At 52.7% G+C, this 17353-nt stretch overlaps 1 protein-coding gene across 1 annotated transcript in view; it reads left to right on the top strand.

Moving 5' to 3' along the window:
* Positions 1–15655, top strand: part of Klhl29 (kelch like family member 29) — a 309174-nt gene extending 293519 nt beyond the window's left edge. The window contains exons 9-14 of the mRNA XM_028875573.2: positions 1869–2067; positions 2256–2438; positions 2662–2842; positions 10417–10610; positions 10919–11063; positions 13370–15655. Of these exons, the coding sequence (XP_028731406.1) occupies positions 1869–2067; positions 2256–2438; positions 2662–2842; positions 10417–10610; positions 10919–11063; positions 13370–13553 (1086 nt within the window). The 3' untranslated portion in view covers positions 13554–15655. The remainder of the gene's footprint in view (positions 1–1868; positions 2068–2255; positions 2439–2661; positions 2843–10416; positions 10611–10918; positions 11064–13369) is intronic.
* Positions 15656–17353: the final 1698 nt, after the last annotated feature.

Raw genomic sequence — 17353 nt, 5'->3', positions numbered from 1 at the left:
CCTCCACTCTTAACGACCTCCACTCCACCTAAAATGAGTCTCCGGGTTTACCAAGGCAACACAGAGTGTGGGTGGGAGGTACCGGGGTTCTTCGCAGGAAAGTGGGTGCCTGAGCAGGGTATATGGGACCCCCGGAGGTCAGAGCACACACTCTGGCTATCAAGTGGGTGGAGAGCAAACAGAGACCATTCTGGAAGTGGGGGAAACGACCGAGTGTGCGACAGGAGAGAACGTGAGGTTCCCAGAGGAGACAGGAAAAACCGGAGTGTTCATTCACAGGAGAAAAGAAAACGCAGCAGTACCCCCAGATAGCCACCTGAGTCTCGGGGAGCCGATAGGCCCGTTCCTACCCAGAAGGCCCCAGCGGGAGGCCCTGCGCAGAAGGGAATTGTTACCGGCTATTGTAGGAAGGAGCCGGAAAGTCGGGGCAGCTGCCGGAAACCCTTGGGAGGGCCGGCCTATAAAACAGCAAATGGGGACAATGATGGAAGTAAGAGCCTAACCAGCTGGGACGGAGTCAGGGGAACCAGACCCCAGAACACGCCGAAGCCATCAAGTGATGGGTCAGAAAGGCCCTCGCGTTTCATCGGGCATGAAAAGGACACGGCCAAGTACGGCAACACGTGCCTCTTAGTCCAGCTCTTGGAAGTAGAAGCAGGAAGACTAGGGATATCCAAGGCCAGACTTGACTGCCTAGTGAGAGCTTCAGCCTCTGACTCAAGGGAAGGAAGGGGAGGCGGGGAACAGGGGAGGGGAAGATTAGAGACAAGGATGAGAGAGATATGGATGGCCTCCTGCCCCACCTCAACCCACCACTGGGTCCTTAGGGTCCATGAGGAGTGGGTTCCTCCGCATTGGATCAGGTTGGCAGGAAGCATTTTTTTTTTTTTTAAACAAAGAAAGGAATTGGCGTTGTGTGGCTAAGGACAGTAACTGCCATCCATAGTTCTCTAGGACCCTCACGTCTACGTCCACAGCCCAGAGTGTGGTATGGGCTCAGGCAGGCTTGCCCAGAGACCCTGGTCTCGCTGCTTCCCGTCTGCTAACTGCTGCATCCCTCCAAAAGGACCCTTTGCACCCAAGAAGCAGCCCCATGTCACTCTCTTCAAATGTCACATCGCTTTCCACTCTCCCCCACCTCCCAGCCCGCAACTCTCCCACCGCCACCATCATCTCCCCAGCGACAGCATCACATCCACAGCCCGGGCTAAACCCCGGTCGGAAGTAAGGGTCTCATCAGCCTCCGCGGCTGCAGGATAACAAGCTTAACGTGCCATCTATTGGCTCCCAATTACTCCTGCCAGTCATTCTCCGGACAAAACACAAGTGGGTGGAGCGGTGAGCGGTTTGCCCGTCGCAGGGGAAGTCCCCATCAATTCAGGAGAAGCCTTGAGTGAAGGATAAAGAAGAAGCCAAGATGAGACAAGGTGACGCTACTGAGGAGCTGCAGTACTTAAGGACACACAGGTGTCCCCCGTCACCTGACAATCATCGTCTCATTTAAGCTCTTCTGGGCCCTCCCACCTGGTTCCTGTCAGACTCCCACCTCTTCCAGACGCAAGACGCCTGCTCTCCCCGTGTCCGTCGTCGCCTGGCAGCATGATGTGCCGTCAGGATCCACGACATAGATGGGGGTGGGGGGGAGGTGGAGACGAGAGGCTGGAGGGATGGAGAGAGGGGCTAGTCTGGGGCCAGCTGCGGCCACCACGCCTCCAGTCAGCCCGCCATGCCTCCCCCTCGTCTAGCGTAACCGGCTGGAGCGTGCGCACTTCTAAGACACACCCCAGACCCAGACAGGAAGCCCTTCTCCAGTCAGCTCCCAAGCGGTGGCTTCCCCTAAGCAGAATCCGGCCTCTTCTGTCCCACAGTACGCAGCAGAGCTCCTCGCGGTTGTCCGCCTCCCATTCATCCACCCCAGCTATCTGCTCAATGTGGTGGACAATGAAGAGCTCATCAAGTCATCGGAAGCATGCCGGGACCTGGTCAATGAGGCTAAACGCTACCACATGCTGCCCCACGCCCGGCAGGAGATGCAGACACCCCGAACCCGGCCCCGCCTCTCTGCAGGTATCCTGGGACATGCCCAAATTCCCCACCCACCCACCTACCCACCCACCCAATTGCAAGATACCATGGAATCAGCTGGCTCCAGGTGGTCCCCCACCCCCAGACAGGAGCCAGGCGTAGTAGACGCTGACGCAGTAAGGGTGTGTCCCAAGGATGCCCATCCGTGTCCGCCCCCCCCCCCCCCGCAGGTGTGGCCGAGGTCATCGTTTTGGTTGGGGGCCGGCAGATGGTGGGGATGACCCAGCGCTCACTGGTGGCTGTCACCTGCTGGAATCCACAGAACAACAAGTGGTACCCCCTGGCCTCGCTGCCTTTCTATGACCGAGAGTTCTTCAGTGTAGTGAGTGCCGGGGACAACATCTACCTCTCAGGTGAGGCTCCCAAGGGCTGGGCAGGACCTGGGACGGGTTTCCCAAAGGGACCTCTGCCCACACACCGGGCCGAGGACGGAAGGCCGGCCAAGGGCCCAGAGCATCTATCTGGTTGGCAGAGGAAGCCTCCCCCTGCCTCTGTCCGTGGAGCTGGGCGTCCTGTCCTCGGGCCCTTCTTCAGCCCCCCGCCTGCTCTTTGTACCCCCCCCCATACTGTCCACAGGTGGTATGGAATCAGGGGTGACGCTGGCGGATGTCTGGTGCTACATGTCCCTGTTGGATAACTGGAACCTGGTCTCCAGAATGACTGTCCCTCGCTGCCGCCACAATAGTCTCGTCTATGATGGGAAGATTTACACGCTCGGGGGACTTGGAGTGGCAGGCAATGTGGACCACGTGGAGAGGTAAGGCAGCCACAGTCCCCGAGCCGGTGGCACCTCTCGAAGTCGCTTAACCCTAACATCACATCACGCCTCCCCCCTCCAACACCTACCTGACGCCAGTGGCCTACAGACGGGCCCATTCCAAGCTCATCATGCGTAGTAAAGAGTCACGAGAGAGGACATTCTTGTCAACATCCATTCAGGTATAACAGGTATAGCCCAAGGTCCAATCATGGAAGGACATGAGTGAGCTTGGCTAGTGGGACACAGTAGATTGCAAGTGCCAGCCCAGAGACATCTCAGAAATCAGAAGAAAAGCTGGAATCCATGTCCCCACTATGGGCCATGCCAGTGGTTGTACCACTTTGTTCCTGCCAAGCAAGGGGTGCACGCATCCTTCCTGCCTCCCACACATGCCAGGGAAATTGGTAGGAACGCAGGGAAGAGAGACCACCCACCAACTTAGCAATGTAAGGGCACAGTCTGGCTAGCCCTCTAGAGTTCTCCCGAGGAAAGCTATGAGCCAGTGAGCTCCAGATCCGAGGTTAGCCTGCCCTTTGTTACAAGTCTCAGGCTGTCTCCCCACCCCCACCCCGGCCAGGCTGTTGAGGATGTGGTGTAAGTCAGGCATAGGCCTGAGGGCCAGAGGCTGGAGGCGGGGTACTGCCCTAGGGGAAAATGCCAAGATCCTTTCCTGCTCTGAGCCAGGGAGACAGCTCTCATCAGAGAATGGGCAGATCACCTAGAAAGAGATGCTTGGGACCTGTTTGAGAGGACCGTTAGTTAGCACAAGACCACCTCAGTCTTGCTTCAGAAGAAACTGGTGCCCCAGAGAATGATACACGAAGCTGACCCCCAGCCTCGGGTAACAGCCCCACTTACAATCAGTAAAATCATAACTCACTCTTTCCCTTACCACGGCTCACACCGTTAGCTGCCACCAGAAAGCAGACTTTGCAATGTGACATCCTTCTGCCGGTGAAGCCACACATACCCCTCAATTTGAATTTTTTCTTCCCCCTGGGTGGCTAATTGGACACTTGATGAATGTTCCAGCAAGGACGGGTTTCAGAGGGAGACAGGTTCTGAATGTTCACTGTGGGCTTTTAAGTCCCCCAAGTGGAGGCAGAGACGGCTTGGTAACAACATTTAATTGTCATATTGATTTGATGATAATGGGAAATCCCCGGGTGATTATGAGCATATTAATACTGTGCTTGGACTCAGACCAGCCCTAACACCGGGGGTCTTCAGCATGACCTGCTGCACGTCCAGGTGGACCCCTACACTCCCCCAGAAGCATCAGCTTCCAGTCATTTGTCAGCCAATAATAAACACACGAGCAAGGCGACATTTTCCACGTAGGAGTCCGCCACGCCGGATGTCATCCTGCTTTGCTTCCGTCAGCTATTTTTAATCTCCTAAAATGCTGATTACTCGTTTTGCAAAGTTCTACTTGTTGATAAATACAGGGATTTGTTGAAAGATCAAACGCACTGATGGAGAGAGAGAGACAGGCAGAGAGAGACAGAGAGAGAGAGAAGCTCCCATCCTCTTTTCTTGGGCCCTGAAGCAATTCTCCAAGGTCCCAGGGGGCTACTGCCTATACTGGCCCTTCCCTAAGGAGCTCAGCCTTCCAGGTAGCTGGAAAATAAATGTGGGCACCAGGCACCTGAGACTTAAGTCCACCCCCACCCCCGACCCCCGGCGGCCCACTGGATGGAAGAGCAGCTGGGGAGCACAGAGAAGCTGAGGGACCCTGAGTGCTCCCTCGGCCCGTCATCCGTGCTTGTAAGCTAGGACAAAGGCTAGAAGACCCCTAGGTGGTACCCATGCAAGGGGGTAGAGCATGTAGGGGAAGAGGCACCCAGTCGCTACCCCAGGAGCAGACCCCCTTTGGGTAAGTCAGTCTCTGTGCCACACGGCAGCGGTGATAACAATTCAGGGTGACAGGAAGGTCAGTGTAATGGGGACAGGCGTGAGGGTGCTTTGTTCCACAGCAAGCACTAATGGTACAAATGGCTATTATATTGATAATGAATGAGATATACGGCGTATTATAATTATATTACATTACTGTGTTACAGGAATAGAGCAAGATTACATAATTATAGATTAAAACAACAGCACCATAGACAAACCTGTATTATATCATTACATAAATAACTGGGTCTAATATTTTACAGCAATATATTGCAGGAGCTGTGGTTACCGCATAAATGATAGCGGAACGCCTCACTCAGCTAGGTCATTTGCATGTCATTAGCATATCCTTCTTACGCAGGAAGCTGACAGATTGAGCTGACGGGAGGGCTCATGGCTTGGCAATCAGCCACCTGGAATAACAAACTCTCAGGAAATTTGCGTTTGGCGGAATGTGTCATTATGCCGAAAGACTGAGGGCTAACAACCACATAATCTTTCTCATCCCCCAGCTCTTTCTGTGGGAGCTTTTTGGCTTGCTGCCATATTGGCTTTAAAAAAAAAAAAAAGGTATCTGAACTCTGACTCTACCCCAAAAAGACACTTACTCCATTGCGTATTAGCTATATATCATCCATCTACAACTGAATAGCATCAGCCCTTGCTGCCCCATAGAGACTTTGGCATATCCAAGTCCAGAAGTGGATATCACTTGGCTATCCCTTCCCCACACACTCAAGAACCAGAAACACAGTCTACATAAGACCCTCTTCCCAGAGCACCCAGCTCTGAGCTAATGATGGCTCTTGTCCAAAGGAGGCTCATAGGGGAAGCATGAGAGACGTGTGCTGGTCATAGCCATGTGCTAACCAAAATCTCTGGTGTCACAGTGAGCAAACTTGGGCCCATGCTTTGGGTGCAGACACATATGGAGTGAGGAGCCACAGAGGTACCCTGCTGGTAGGTCTACAGTAAATGCTGGGGCAGCTCCAGTCAAGCAGGAACATTGAGGGCAGCTAGGTCCTTGGAACAGCGAACAGAAATGCTGGCGAGTGCGCTGATGGAGCTTGTCCTCCAAAAGCAAACCACAGGGACAGCAACCCCTTGGCCAGCCTGCTTAGTTCCGGTTCTGCTCATCCCAGCAGCTGTTTCCTGCCTCCTTTGCCTCCACGTGTCTAGACCTCTCCTCTCTCTTTGCTACTTCATCCTGCACTGTATGTGAAGCAGATCTGTCCAGCTTTGCCTTCTCCTCCCCGTCTCCCCGGGGCTGGAAAGGAAAGTCCTAGCATCCTACCGTGGTCCTGCTACACACTGGAGACTCAAGCCTCCAGCCAGCCCTACATGCAGCAAGGCACTCTTAGGGTCTGCCTTACCAGCCATTTCCTCTCAAAAGCAAGGGCTCTCCTCTCTCCTCACAGCCCAGATTCCACACACAAGCTCCCTGACTACTTTTGGCCACCCCACCTCCCGCTTACCAGAGTAAAGGGGACCCTGGATCAAGAACTCAAATGTTCTGGAGGGACAATAGTTGCTTAGAATCGCAGGCAGCCCAGAGTTTGATTCCCGCCGCTACATAAAGTATGGATGGTTGTCCGCGTTTGTAAGGGCGGCGGCACTGGGGAGGTCTCAGAGGGGACACTCATCCTTGGCTGCTTAGGATGTACCAGATCAACCTGGGATTCACGGATCCCTCTCTCAACAAAGATACCAAGCACCTTTCATGTCTCCCGGATAACGCCAGCCATGCGCCTGCAGCCGTGACGTCTTCGACTTCCATTTTCCTTTCTCCTCTGCCCCTGCACACAACTCCTTTTAATTAGCATCTGCTCTGTCTGCCAGAAGAAGCCTCACAGGACCCAGGGGTCTTCAGTTCTTTGTCGCGTTCTGCAAGGCAAATAACAGATCCAAACCATGGGGTGAGCGAGTATTAGTGAAATTATCAAGGCCACTCCACGTAGTTAAAAGGGAGGTTTATTTTGTGGAGCAACTTACAAGTGAAGGGATAGGTTACAGGGTCCAGGAAAGGTGTAGCGCAGTCCAGGGGTGTTCTCTGGAGAACTCTGCTCCGTCTACCTCCAGCGTCCAGGATCCAGGAACCACGAGAGCCGGCACATCTGGATCTCGGGTCTTAAGGGCTCCTCTCTCGGCCCCGCCTCGTAGGCGTGACAGTTACCAGCCACCTCAATGGGGGTAGTACTTCCAGGTCAAAGCTGGAACAGCGACCCACTGCAAGGGAGGGCTCAGGGCTCTTCAGGGTTCCCTGTGATCCCCAGCTGTGGGTTCTCTCTCTCCTTCCTCTCAGTCTATCTTCCTCTCCCTCCCTTCCCCCTCCCTCAGTAGGATCTGTTACCCAGGCTAGCCTTAAACTCCAGGGGGGGGGGATATGGAGGTCAGCATCCGAGCGCTGGGACTCAGTTGCCATCCTCTCTTGCTTATACTGCTAAGTCCCCCTGGTACCCACAGGGGACTCGTTTCAGGATGCCTGGCGACCCACGTTTGCGAGCCCTTTAGTCCTCATATAAAACAGTATGGTATCTACATACAAATACCTGTGCACAGCCTGCTGCAGACTCGAGGTCCTTTACATCATTTCACACACCACTTACACTACCTACCACAATGCAAGTGCTATGTAAAGAGCCGTTATCCTGTATTGCTTTTGGAAATAATGGAAAATCTGTACATGTTCGATACAGATACAATTTTAGCTATTTCCTATGTACAACTAACTGCCTGCATCTATGGATGCAGAATGCACAGATTCGGAGTCTGGCTGTTTAGTTAACTTTTTGCTCATTCCCTTGGGCTTCATCCCATCTACACACACAAAAAAAAATGTACTTAACACCCCACCCACCCCCCCACCCACCCCCACAGGCATTAAAACAAAATCAGTGTTGCGCCAGAGTTCATTTCAATAGGCTCAGGAGAAGCAGCTGATAACGTGGGGAACTGTGCGACCCAGTTATTATTAAAAATTAGAATTCCATCTTAACACACAGATAATCCACTCCTCACAATTCATCACTTCCTGGCTAGCCACGGCATTTTCCTGCTCTCTATTTGGGGTTTTACATGACTGTTAGAGCTGCATGTGGGGGGAGAGAGTCTAGACCACCACGGCACAGGCTCTTCTCCTGGACTCCCACATCCTGCTGATGGGGTCAGGCAGGTGCAAGGGCTTACATCACAGAAACCAGCAGGGGTTTTGGAGGATGTTTTTCTCAAGAGAGGTGGCTGGTAAACACTGGTGAGCATTCTACTTACCACCCCCCCTCCCACCGTCCCCGGAGTCCATGTTCCTTTCTGAGAACCCCCATCTCTGCCCTCTTCGTGGCTCAGGTTCCTCAGAAGTCTGCATCCGCCGCCGCCACCCAGTCTCTCTCTCCAATGTACTTCCGCCCTCTTCCACTCCGACACACAATGCCTTGTGTGCATCTCTTTCCACACCATGACCTGCTCAAGACTTCACGCCTTAACCCCACCCCCCACCCCGGTCCCCACGTGAGGTCCTCTGTCTTCTAGGCAGAGTTGCTGACTGACATTGACTGCCCTCGAAGAGAGCGCTTCTCTACCCCTCACAGCTAACCCTTCCCCCCCCCAACATGTCCTCAGCCTCAGGACCGCCTGGACTCCCCAGGACACTCCTTAGCTCTCATGTCCATCTTGTGCTGGTGACCCCCAAAGCGAACAATTCAACCCAGATCTCCATGCCCAGCTGTCCGCTGCACAGCGCTGACATGTACCCACAGACGCCGATTACCATTGGACTCTTCCCTCTCCTCTAGCCGCCGACCAGTTCTTCCAATACAGAGACACACACACACACCCCCAAGGCATCCCGTGTAGTCCGGTCCCTCTTAGCTACAACATCCCCACAGCCAACGTACCCCTCTCCTCACCCCTCCCATGCCCAGTCCCTCACACTCCTCATCCTTTGACCCCGTCGCCTGCTTCTCATCAAGCGTCCAGCCTCCTCCCAGAAGTACCTTCCCCCCACCCTGCAGCCACAGTGGTCTCTCTCCTGTTTTGATTGTGTTATTTCCCTGCTTAAACCTGCAGGGCTTCCCCACCGCTCCCTACACCAAGTCCCTAAGCCTGGCACACAGAAGGCCCTCTAATCTACCCTACCTCCAGTCATCCTGAACGACTCCAGATGTCCCTCAAATGCCACTGTGCCCACATTTGTCCCCTCTCCTTCAATTAGCTTCCTATCTGAGTCAGGGTTCCTGTTGCTGTGAAGAGACACCATGACCTCAGCACCTCCTACACCAGAAAACATTTCACTGGGGTGGCTCACGTTCCAGTTCAGAGGTTTAGTCCATGATCGTCATGGCGAGAAGCAAGGCAGCCTGCAGGCAGACAGGGTGCTGGGGAAGGAGCTGAGAATTCTTCCACCCCGACCCGAAGGCAACAGGAAGTGGTCTAAGACGATGGGTGTGGCTTGAGCATATATAAGACCTCAAAGCCTGCCTCTACAGTGATGCACTTCCTCCGAGGCCACTCCAACAAAGCCACGCCTACCCAAACAAAGCCACGCCCACTCCAACAAAGCCACGCCTCCTAATAGTGCCACTCCCTTTGGGGGCCTTTTTTTTTTTCAAACATCACGCTTTCCTGAACCCATTTGCGTCTGTCCAACCTATGCCTGATAGTGATAGCGCGTTCACCCCTCCAGAACCAGCCCTGGGCCGCTCTCCAGAGAGGCTTAAGCGCACCTATGAGAGAAGGGGGGGGGGCACTGCCGGCTGCATGTTGGTCCCCTCGCTCATCATCACGCCACACTGAAAGAACCCCCAGAGGAGATCTTCCTTCAGGAGAGACCCCAAACCCAAGGAACACACCGAAACCACCGATCAGATGCAAAAGCAAGAGGGTTTATTAGATACACGGGTACCCGGGGCGAAGTCTCTAGGAGGACTTGCGCGCCTTCCTAGGGCAAAGGGGACTTTTTATGGGATTCCAGGGCAGAGGCGCGGCTACAGAAGCAAGAAGCATAGTTACAGGGTCCCTATTGGTTGTTTCAAAGAAGGCCAGGGTGAACTTGGGGTCGTATGTGTGTGGCTGATCTGGCCTTGCCCAGGCCAGCTGCTTATTCCTCAAGGCCAGGGGCCCGCCATAAAATATCTTTATTTAACCCAACTGTCTTTCTCCCAAGGCCGCTGACCACAATTATCTCCTCCCTAAGCCAGATGGCTGGCCACAGTTATCTCTCCCTCCCAAGGCCGGATGGCTAGTTAGTTACAGCTGTGTACTTCTGTCTTTCTGTTTCCTTCAGAATGGCGTTTCTTAGGCTAAGTTATGGGGGGCATTACTTCAGCCCAACACCCCATATCCTCATAATGGAGTGGGGGTCTTTCAACACCATCCTTCATGACCATTGGATTTTGCATGTTTGATGTGACTGTCCTCCCCACTGGGCCAGCAGCTTCTTGGAGGCAGAAATCATCTCCCCCAGTAGATTCTGGGTACACCATCACCACAGGGATGCTCACTATGTAAGCAAGGGCAGGATCTACACAGAGGTTGGCCAGGCAGCAAAAAGGCCCCACTGCAGCTCAAAAGGAGGCCTATAGAACCAGTTTGGAGCAAGGCCTGGATTTCCCCCAGGTGCTGCTTCCCTGGGCTGTGGCCTGCATTGCACAAAGTCTGTCTCTTTCTCCTCTTCGCAGGTACGACACCATCACGAACCAATGGGAGGCGGTAGCCCCTCTGCCCAAGGCAGTGCACTCAGCCGCGGCCACCGTGTGCGGTGGCAAGGTCTACGTGTTTGGTGGGGTCAATGAGGCAGGCCGAGCCGCAGGCGTCCTTCAGTCCTACGTGCCACAGACCAACACGTGGAGCTTCATTGAGTCCCCAATGATCGGTAAGAATCTGGCACCTCCCCAGTCCAGCCCAGTGCCCCCCCCCCCCGCCCCGCACAGTCCCACATCCCAGATAGAATCAGGCTAAGCCCAGAGAGTCTGCAGACTCAGGTCTAGCGGTGGGTAGTAGGTAGCCCCAAAGCCCAAGTGCAGCCAGGATGCCAGTTCGTCAAGGTTCGGGCTGCTCCTGTCCCCCAGCCTGTCCTCAGGGCAACCAGTGACATACTGGTGTGGGGAACGCCGCTGGGAAAGAGAGAGAAGGGAGGCCAAGACCGCCTGCCCTGACCACCTGGTTCTGCCATCCTCACAGACAACAAGTATGCCCCGGCTGTCACCCTCAACGGCTTTGTCTTCATCCTGGGAGGATCGTACGCCCGAGCCACCACCATCTACGACCCAGAAAAGGGCAACATCAAGGCAGGCCCGAACATGAACCACTCTCGCCAGTTCTGCAGGTGAGGGGGGGGGTACCCGAGCCGGGGTTGGGGGAGGAGTTGGGGCGGGGGCGGGGTGCATGGGCGAACCCACCGGAAGTGGGATTCCAAGGACTCGCCACCCTCCCCAAACCAAAACACAACTGCAAACCTGGAGCGGTGGCCTTCCTCACCGCCCCCTACCACCACCACCACCACCACAGAAATGGATGTCAGGCCTAGAGTACAGTATGGCACCCCTAAGAGCAGCTGTGATAGGATCCTGTGATAGCAGCTGGCCCAGGACCCCCAAACCGTGCCTCCCTAGGACCTCATCTCACACTGGAAGAGACATCCATGGCACCCTCCCTTCAGTGAGAAGCCAGGCCGGCTCTCACCCCACCCCCACCCCAGGGTGCCTTCCAGAGGCAGGTAGGGACAACTGGCCCTCCTCATGACGGGGAATGCTCTCATGTGTGAGCCCCATGCTGGCCCAGGCAAAAAAAAAAAAAGACAAGATACTCAAAAGCTACTGACTTGCAAGCACATAGAGGAAGAAGAGGTAGAACACAGATCGGCTCCTAGCACCCTGACCCCAGGTCTGTGAGACACCAGTCCTTGCTCTTCTGGCCATCTCCTTTACCATTCTAAGAGGAACAGGAATAAGGGGGGGGGGGGAGAGCAGGGCTAGACACTCCACTCTTGGCAATGCCATAGCAGGTTCTTTCGAAGATTCCTTGTTGTCTGTGCAGAGGCAATGACTAAGTTTTCAGTAATGGGAACAAGAAGCATTTATTGAGCACCTATTGTTTGCATAGCTACCACAGAAGCTAACTCTTAACTCCCAGGATGTTACTACAGCTTGGATACACAGCTCCCCCAGCCCTAGAAAATTCTATCAGCTCTGGTGTTCAGACCAGAGAACTGCCAGGCTCCTGGTGGCGTTCTGGTTCCTCGGGTTTTGAACTATCCATCCCTCAGTACCACAACCGCAGTCACGGTCTGACTTTTCGGTTGCTGACAGTGACGTCTGGACTACTGAGTCGGTGAGGAAGAGGCCCATGCTTCACCTGAGACGATGAGTCACAGGAAACACTGAGTACCAGGGGTTGGGTGGAAGCTGGCCTTTGTGAGAGAACCAGGGAGATGGCCGGCGATACAAACAGGACATGAAAGCCCAGAGCAGCGAGGAACTAGAAAGGAGCACTAGGGAAGCCGCAGTGTCGGATAAGGAATCTGGAGTCGAGATGTGTTCCGATCAGGACCTTGCAAATGTGAGTCGAGTCTTGGAAAACTTCTGGGTCCATGTCTCAAGAAATAGTCAAGAAGAATCAGCCATTTGATGGAGTGATGAAGGAGAAGTCGAGGCTAGAAACATGGCTAGAAGCAACAGCGGAAAAGCACTAGGAAGTACAGAGCTGGAGAGAGGCCTTAGTGGATAAGAGCACTTGTTGCTCTTACAGAGGACCCGGGCTAGATTCCCAGCATCCACATGGAGGTTCACAAATACCTGTAATTCCACTTCCAGGGTATCCGATGGCCTCTGCAGACACCAGGCATGCATGCTGTGCACATACATACATGCAAGCCAAACACATAAAATGCAATGAATACACTTAATAAGGTACTTTTAAAGAAATGCAGAAAAGGCAGGATACCGAGCTTTTGGGAGAGCTGTCTGGAATAACAGGTCCCAGTCAGCGAGTGTCACTCAGGAAAACAGGTCCAGGCAGAGCTGTTGGTCACCCTCAGAGCATGCTTGGCCCTTGAGTTACAGGTGGTAGCAACCCCGGTCACATGTGTTGAGGAAACAGGAAGAAAGTGGCACTCTTAGGTCCCTGGGCAGCGAGGCAGGGCCTCCCCATCGCAGGGCTGCTACTTGGTTAGATCTGACCCATCGTTCTGTCTCTTGGCATTTTGAGTCACATCCCCAACTCGGTGTGAACACTCAGAAGGCTCTGTAGGCACAGTAAGACGAGGCCCAGTAAAGGCCCAGGGATGGGCAGGCATCTGTGTAAGAAGAGACCCCCTTTGCAGCTGTCCCTAGATCAGTAAAGGCCCAAGGATGGGCAGGCACCTGTGTAAGAAGCGACCCCCTTCTCAGCAGAGCAGGCAGGAGGCGGCTAATGAAAACGGGCCTGTCTACCCTCAGAACAGTACCTCAGACATCCCAAGTGCTCCTGTAGAAAAAAAATGTCCTTGCTGTTTTGTTTATTAGCCCAGGTTAGGTGGCAAAGAAGAGTGAGGAGACCCCACACCCCCTTAACCAGGACAGTGTTGGGATTCTGTCCCCAGAACTACTATGGAAACTCAAGGCCTAACTCTCCGCCCGGCTTTTCCTCTCGTAGCGCTGTGGTACTCGATGGTAAAATTTATGCAACCGGAGGCATCGTGAGCAGTGAGGGACCAGCCCTGGGCAACATGGAAGCCTATGAGCCCACAACCAACACATGGACCCTCCTGCCCCACATGCCCTGCCCTGTGTTCAGACACGGCTGCGTCGTGATAAAGAAGTACATTCAAAGCGGCTGACGTCAGCAGAGCGCCCAGGACGAGCCTACGGGACAAGTCTGGTGAGGCACCATGCCCACACACCATGGTTATCCTTTCGACACCAATGAGAGGCCCACACGACACAATCCAGAAACTCACTGCGCGAACAACATTTCGAATATTCTCTACATTGAATGTAGGAAATCATCCTCGCCTTTTGGGTGAAGTGGAGCGCTGTGCTCCGGGCAGCAGGAACCTGGAACACGCGGAGGGAGCCAGGGATCGCTGGCCAGCCAAGGCGCTTGCTCTCAACAGGGGGGGGGCGCTCGCTCTGCCTGGTGCAATACTTTCACATATTTTTCAACTGGGAGAGAAGCTGTTTGGTTTTTGGGTTTTTTTTTTTTTCCTTCTTGCAGAGCAAGCTCAATCCCTCACCATAGATCAGTTATCCTGTGACAATATTGAGCATCAGGCTCTTTGGGAATAAGGTCAAAGTGTCCTTATCACTTTGATTCCTACTTTTCGTTTCATTTTTAACCAATCTACACATTCAAGTGGCCGAGAGAAAAAAAAAAAAAAGATGAAGGACGGGACCGTGCAGCACCAAGGCCTAGGAGGGGGCTGGTGGCCACCAGACAGGAGAGAGAGCCAGCTGCGCGTGCCCAGCCAGGGCTGGCAGCCACAGGGATCGCTGGGAAGAGCTGCCTGTCCTTCACGGGTTTTTCTAACCATGTTTTCGCTGCAAAAGGGACATGGTGGATGTGCTCGCTTTCTCTTAGCCAGTATGAATTATTTAGATTTCCAAGGCATTTTCTTGATACACAAAAGGCTATTTTTAAGTACCGAGAGGGGGAGGCCACCAGAGGGATAACACAGGGACTTCCCAAAGCTCTTTGTAGGTAGTGCCAGAGCCACGGGGCGGGGCACTCGCTCTCATTTTTCTATGTGTGCAGAATAGAGGATCTCTCCTGAGATGGGCCATGCCCCCACTTTATTTTTGGAAAAAGTTAACTCCCAGACAGCCCTGGAAGACCATGCCTCGTGGAGGCATTGTCGGTGGGGCAAGGGTCTACCCTAGAAGAAGATAGTTCTGGCTTCTGACACCAGTTCCAGCTGTCCCTCCATGAGGTAAAGCTGAGGACCCAGGCCCAGGCGAGGGAGGGAGGGGCGGGAGGGAGAAGAAATGTCTACAAAGCACAGGAGACTATTTTTGATATTTATAGCTATATATTCAAGGCACCTACCACAAGAGCTCTCAGGATGGGGACAGCCTTCTTAGACGAGCCATGACAGCCAACGGCCTGCGGGGCGCGAGAACAACCATTCTTGTTGCCTCGTTGTAACAGTGACCAGAGGAAAGGGAAGCCAGGAAAGAGAACCGGACGAGGCTCAAAAGAGAAAGGCCCTTCCCATTAGTCCTTAGACCTTCAAACCTCACCCGGTCATCAGTTTCCATTCCAGGGCAGGAAGAAGGCCGCCGCCGCCGCCGCCGCCGCCGCCGCCGCCGCCACTGCCACCATGCTGTTTAGTTGAAGTTAGTACCAAATACACGCCATTTTTCCTACCTGGGAAGTCCGCTCGCCACCGCCGCCGCCACCGCCGCCGTCACTTCACGATAAGAACCGTTTGGGCAGAGAGAAAGAGACAGGACACACTTTCCATCCTTCAGTATTGGACGACACAAAAATCCCAGTCCTCACCGACGGGCACCTGCGTCCAGCATCCCAAGTGTGGCTCCCACCTGACAAAGATACCGAGCTTCGTTATGCAGTTTTTAATATTATTTATTATTTAAAAAAAAGAGTAATAAGCACAAAACTACATACCTTGTATGTCATTTAAAAAGTATTTATGTCAAACAGGGTGCAAGTGTGAACCCAAGGACTGGAGCACAAATTTCTAACTGCCTGGGGCAGGGCGAATGTGAGCATTGGTGTGCGTCTGCCTCCAAGGGAGGTGTTAGTGGTCAACAGGACTCCGCAGATGACACTGAAATTCTGTTTCTCTCCTCATCTATCACACTGGAGCAAAACTGGCTATTTCTGTGAATGATATAAAACAGGGTTCTCTGTAATGGTATTGTACATAGTATATGTTTATTGTTAAGTTGTTATATTATAATAAATATATTTATAGATCTAGACTCGGAAGCCGATGCAATGTCTTTGTGTGCCATGGTGTTCGCCTCAGGATCGCCACAGCCCTGTGCAAGCCTGTTACTCCTCTTGGTTACCGAGAGTATGTGTCCTCTTACAGACGTCCACGTAGGTTTGGATGATTGGGGAGGACCCTTTGCAAGAGGACAGAGGCCGATGCACATAACCTGTGAGAGACAGCGGAAGGTCAAAGTTGAAAGGACTCACAGGCCCAATGGACTTGTCTAGACTCTTCCTTATGATCTTCTCATCACAGCCATGCATCCGAAAGCTCCATAACTTGCTCCCCCCCCCCCGCCTCTCCCCCCCCCTCCACACCCCTTCACTCCTGCACTGGAGTCACTTTAATATGTTCTCAGTTCATCAGCCTAGCAGAAGATACAAGACACTTCCTCTGGGAAGAAAATCAAGTACGATTTCCATGCTAAGACCCAGGTAGGGTGGTCTTCCTGCTTCCTTCTTTATGCCTGAAGGGTTCTCTGGTCTGCCACACAGACACACTTGGCTATACCCAGGACACCTAGGCAGGGTTTATTTAGCATGAAATGTGGAATGCCTCTGTCAGGAAGGACGTTCACAAGAGAAGGTAGATTTTTCCAGCATAGTCACCCACATAAAGCCTCCATGCCCCTTAATCCCTAAATCTTACCAAGATCTAGTGTTTCCTTAAAAGCAAAACCCTAATAAGACTTGGAAGAGGAGGTGAGAAGAGGGATTCTCCTGAAAACTTGGCTGAAGCCTTGGGATGAGAGGACCATACATCTATCAAATAAATATTTCCCTAGGAACATCAATCCTGGAAGGAAGGCCGGAGGCAATATGAAGGATGGCAATCATGAAGGGCTGAAATGATAACTTGTGATGAGAGCAGTATGTTAGCTCCATTCTTGTTTAGTCCGTTTTTGTTTTTTGTTTTTAATCAAGGAAAATGTTCTCGTGGTCCATGAAGAGTTTCATGAGTTTTTTACCTAACTCTGGTATTAAACAGATTTCATTTTACCATAGAGAGATGGCTCTACCAGATCAGGAGACCCACCATGAGTACCATCGAGGTACAACCACCTGGCCTAACAAAGATAGTGAGAAGAACACTCCACGTGGTGTGTGGATTTTTTTTTTTTCTTAAGAACCTCAAAATAAGAGAGCAATCGAGAGAAAGATCTATTGCCTGTGTGATAAAGAGAATCTCAGTTAAAGGGACCAGGTAATGCAATTGGAAAATGTTAGTTAAGTAGAAATAGGTGTTAGAACAAAAAAAAATTTAATAGTAATAAAAAGGTGCTGGCAAACAGGATCAAAAAGTTAAAAATAAATGCTCAACACTGACACCTTGTAAGTATTAACTCCCTAAACCCACCTGTAGGGGGAGCTGTGCTGAGGAGGCGCATGAGTCGCTATAGAAGAACTGAGGGTTCTGCAGATGGACAGCAAGGAGGCAGGCACCAGGTATCAGGTTCCCAAGGAGCACTGAGTAAATCACTTCTAGACAGCCATAAAGAAATGACATGAACTCTAGGAAAACAACGCCAGCTATTCTAACAGGGTGTGTGAGGATGACTAGTACTTGTCTGTTGACACTCATGATGCGCTCGCCACCACGCTAAGCGTACAAAGCACTGGATCCTCGCAATTCAGGTATGAAAGACACAAAAACAAAGAAAATCCATACTCGTACAAGATTGT

This window comes from Peromyscus leucopus, chromosome 22 (genome assembly GCF_004664715.2).
Source record: "Peromyscus leucopus breed LL Stock chromosome 22, UCI_PerLeu_2.1, whole genome shotgun sequence".
NCBI classification, from domain to species: Eukaryota; Metazoa; Chordata; class Mammalia; order Rodentia; family Cricetidae; genus Peromyscus; species Peromyscus leucopus.
This window is presented reverse-complemented; position numbering and strand designations above follow the sequence as displayed.